The sequence below is a fragment of the Mangifera indica genome, chromosome 3 (assembly GCF_011075055.1).
Source record: "Mangifera indica cultivar Alphonso chromosome 3, CATAS_Mindica_2.1, whole genome shotgun sequence".
In the NCBI taxonomy this organism is placed as follows: Eukaryota; Viridiplantae; Streptophyta; class Magnoliopsida; order Sapindales; family Anacardiaceae; genus Mangifera; species Mangifera indica.
In genome coordinates this window covers 11,851,093-11,855,180 of record NC_058139.1, presented here as the reverse complement: position 1 = coordinate 11,855,180, position 4,088 = coordinate 11,851,093, and the positions used below count along the sequence as shown (strand labels likewise).

Here is a 4,088-nt window from a genome sequence, read left to right as displayed (position 1 = left end):
GAAAATAATTGCAAGTGTTTGTATCATCTTCGAAAGGGTTCATCATCAATAGATTCATCGATCAAAGAGGTACACACAATTTTTGATCCTGTATCTTTAAATTCCATCAATAAATAATAATATATCATTATGTAATTGAGTATTATTTTATTACTTATTTAAAATTATCCAATCATATAGTAAATACCGTAGTTTTATTACACCATGAAGGCCAAAGGACTATTTCCCACCCAAGGTTTAGTGAAAAGATAATTTCTTATCTGTTAACTTTAAAAAACCATAAATGATGTGAAATCACAATGCATTAAAGGGGAAATTGTCACACTTTTAAATCTAGGTGGAAAATGTAATAAATTTTAAATTTTTTTGTTAAATAATAATTTTATTCCTAACTTTAATAATAAATTTTAACAAATAAATAAATATTTAAGATTTTAAAAATTAACAAATAAGAATTTATCTTCTTATTAAACCTTGGTAGGACATAAGTCCTTTGCCCCACCATAAATAATATAAGGTTGGTTTAAAAAGCAGATTTTAAAGTCTCTGGCCTCGTGAATTGAAGAACGTATCATTTCGTGTATTATTTATTTTATATTTTAGATAAATAAAATTAAAATGAGTTCACCGGCCTCGTGAAAACATCATTGGGCATTTATTTCGTTTCGCCATAATATAATCGTTTTACGTTAGACCACGTTGAAATCACTAACATTATTTATTAATTTAATAATAAAAAAGTAACCCAAAAATCTAAAAAATGCAAAAAATATTTATAATTTATAATAAATTCAATTAACTAGTAGAGTGACGGTGTAAGAAAATGAGGATAGGAAAGTAGGAAATCAATCATTATCGTTGTGGAGTTATTTTATTGAATTCAAATCCACTGTTTTAATATTGTGGCATAATATTAGTGTTTGCCTTTCCGAGTTAGTTATCCCACCAATATTTCTATGAACGTTTATGCCGAAGAACCACAGATTAGGGAATTATTACTATAAGTGGTGACAGCATGTTTTACGTAGATTTTAGGAATAATTTAGGCTAAAAGACTTATTTCCACCCATAGTATAGTCTCTCTAACCCATCTCCGATTGCCAACTTTGTTTGAATTCATATCCAAATGATCTAGACGACGAAGGCGTTGTCTAGTGAATGGATTAGAACTAATTTTATTTATAATAAAATTATATGTATACACTTACATGTATAATCATATGATTAAGTGATTTTAAATTAAAGATAAAAGAACATCGAATAATATGATGACACATAAAAGTATACACATATTTGTGTATCCAAAATAGATATACATAGCATGACTTTTATTTATAAGTTGCGATGTGGGAATATATCATATAGTTCATTGTAAAAGAAAAGCTCTTTGTAATGGGGAGTCGACCTCATCTCCTGCTTATTCCATATCCAGCACAAGGCCATGTTGCACCTCTTTTAAAATTGGCAGCGCAGATTTCTGAACATGGAATCAAAATCACGTTTGTTAACACGGAATTAATCGAAGCCAAAATCTTGGCTTCAGGGCGGGAGAAAGCTGATGAGGGGAGCCTGATAAGGTTTGTTTCGGTTCCGGATGGACTTGAAGGCGATGATCGAAACAATCCAATTGAGATGAATGAGAGCGTGTTCAGAGTTATGCCAGGTCATTTGAAGGAGTTGATTGAGAAGAGGAACCAATCTGATGACTGTGAGCCGATCACTTGTGTTGTTGCTGATATTTGTCTCGGATGGGCTCTTGAAATTGCCCACCAGATGGGAATTCCAGGAGCTGCTTTTGTTCCTTTTGGTCCACCCTCCTTGGCTATCTCATTTCAAGTTAAAAAGCTTATTGATTCTGGAATTATTGATGCTAATGGTAAGTTTATGATTATTTGAATTTGATTATTTGATGTATATATTGGTTTTGTGTTTCTTACTTGTAATTAATTGAATTTGATGCAGGAAATTCAATGAATGATAAGTTGATCATTCTATCAGAGGAAACACTTCCTTGGAAAAATAACGAATATCCCTGGAGTTGTTCTGCTAAACCAGAGATACAAAAGATGCTATTAGAACTTTCGACTGTTGTTGCCCAAGCTGTCAGAATTCCCAACTGGGTTCTTTCCAACTCCATTTATGAACTTGACTTGTCGAACTGTGATTTCGTTCCGAAAATCTTAACCATTGGCCCATTACTTGCAAGTAATCATTCAGGAAATTCAGCTGGAAGTTTAATCCTTGAGGACTCATCTTGCTTAAATTGGCTAGACGAACAAACAACAGGTTCGGTCATATATGTTGCCTTGGGCAGCACAACCACCTTAAATCAGCAACAATTTGATGAATTGGCGCTCGGTCTTGAATCCTCAGGCCTGCCGTTTTTGTGGGTTGTTCGATGGAACCTAGTGGATGAATCATTCACCGGATTTCCAGATGGTTTTAAAGAGAGAATAGCCGGTCGCGGAAAGATTGTAGAATGGGCAGCTCAAGAGAAGGTGTTGGCTCATTCTTCTGTTGCTTGTTTCTTAAGTCATTGCGGATGGAATTCAACAATGGAAGGCATAGGCATGGGAGTACCATTTCTATGTTGGCCTTTCTTTGCAGATCAATATCAAAATAGAAATTATATTTGTCAAGCTTGGAAGATTGGCTTAGATTTAACCCTGGATGAAAATAAAATTGTTACAAGGCATGAAATACAAAGAAAGGTGGAAAAACTGCTCAGCGATGAAGCTATCAAAGCAAATGCACTGAAGCTGAAGGAGATAGCTGGAAGGAGTCTAGCTGAAGGTGGATCTTCATGTAAAAATTTTAGAAGATTTGTGGATGCAATTAAGTACGGTAAATCTTGATAAATCATATGTAATTGTGCGAGTATTTTCCATAACTATATCACATATATATTTTTTATATCGAATCAATCATTTTTGATTAGATGTATTTGTGATTCTTGAATTGCTACTATTAACTTAGCACTATGAGTACTATCAAGTTCGACCTAAACCTAAGACCATATGAAATTATGTTCTTGATTTAAAGGATTGAGTAAACTTGACCTAGAGGCATCAAAGAATATGCGAAAGAAACTTTTTTTAGAAGATTTTAGTTTATTCTTTCATGGAACAAACAATTGAATGGTACTAGCAAACTTAATTTCGTAAGAAAATTCCTAATTGTCCATATAAATGGATGCGTATGAATATGGACTTCATCTGTGTAAAGAGCTGTAAAATAGGTAGCTTTTGTTAATGTATTTTTCATATAATTCTAAGCATTATATTCAGTTGAGAGAAAATATTAGAGTTTCATTTTCATCTCTTCGTTTTTCGTATTCTTGAGATTTCTTTGGGAATTGTTAGTTTTACAAGTTTACTTAATGATTGATTTTATGTTTATATACTAAGATTACACAATTTATATAGGGTTGTCATAATTGTGTCAAAGTTTTGTTTCATAAATCTCCTCTTAAAGAAGGGAATTGTGTTAGAAAGTTATGACAACTAGAGTGATGCATGCAGTAGGCAAAAGGATGCTCATAAACATGGGAAGAAATCCCATGGTTGTTCCAAATCTCACAATGCCTTGAGGAACTTTGTTCCCACGAGATACAGGTTCTAAAACCCAACTATGTTAGCCATTCTCTTGACTTGCAGGGGGGAAATATGATTTTTTAAAGTTAAAAAACTATAACCAAAGTGAAATTGTTAGTTTTGATGAACTTAGAAGTGAAAATATAATTAATTATATATTTGTTTAATATTATTATCAAAATAATAATTTTCCCTTTAACCCTAATTGAAAATTTTAATAGAAATTGACTTATAGGTTTGAGTTTTTGAAAGTTAACGGATATTAATTTGGGATTACACTATACCTTGGGTGGGAATAAGTCTTTTGGCCAATAATTTATTACTTGTCTACTAAGGAAATTTATACACAAATCACAGACCTACCAAAAGTTTGAATAATTTAGTCAAATTTCAAAGCAACCCACAACATGGAAAGGTCAATTAATAATAATTTGTGGTTTAAATTCTCTAAAACAAATGAAGTTTTTCAATCTTATGAAAAGAACAATGATTTAA

At 32.1% G+C, this 4,088-nt stretch overlaps 1 protein-coding gene across 1 annotated transcript; it reads left to right on the top strand.

The window, feature by feature from the left end:
* The first annotated feature begins 1,338 nt into the window (after positions 1–1,338).
* Positions 1,339–3,073, top strand: LOC123212357 (UDP-glycosyltransferase 83A1-like). The gene is made up of 2 exons (XM_044631462.1): positions 1,339–1,876; positions 1,963–3,073. The coding sequence occupies exons 1-2, from the start codon at positions 1,393–1,395 to the stop codon at positions 2,853–2,855; spliced, it is 1,377 nt and encodes a 458-aa protein (XP_044487397.1). The 5' UTR covers positions 1,339–1,392; the 3' UTR covers positions 2,856–3,073.
* Positions 3,074–4,088: the final 1,015 nt, after the last annotated feature.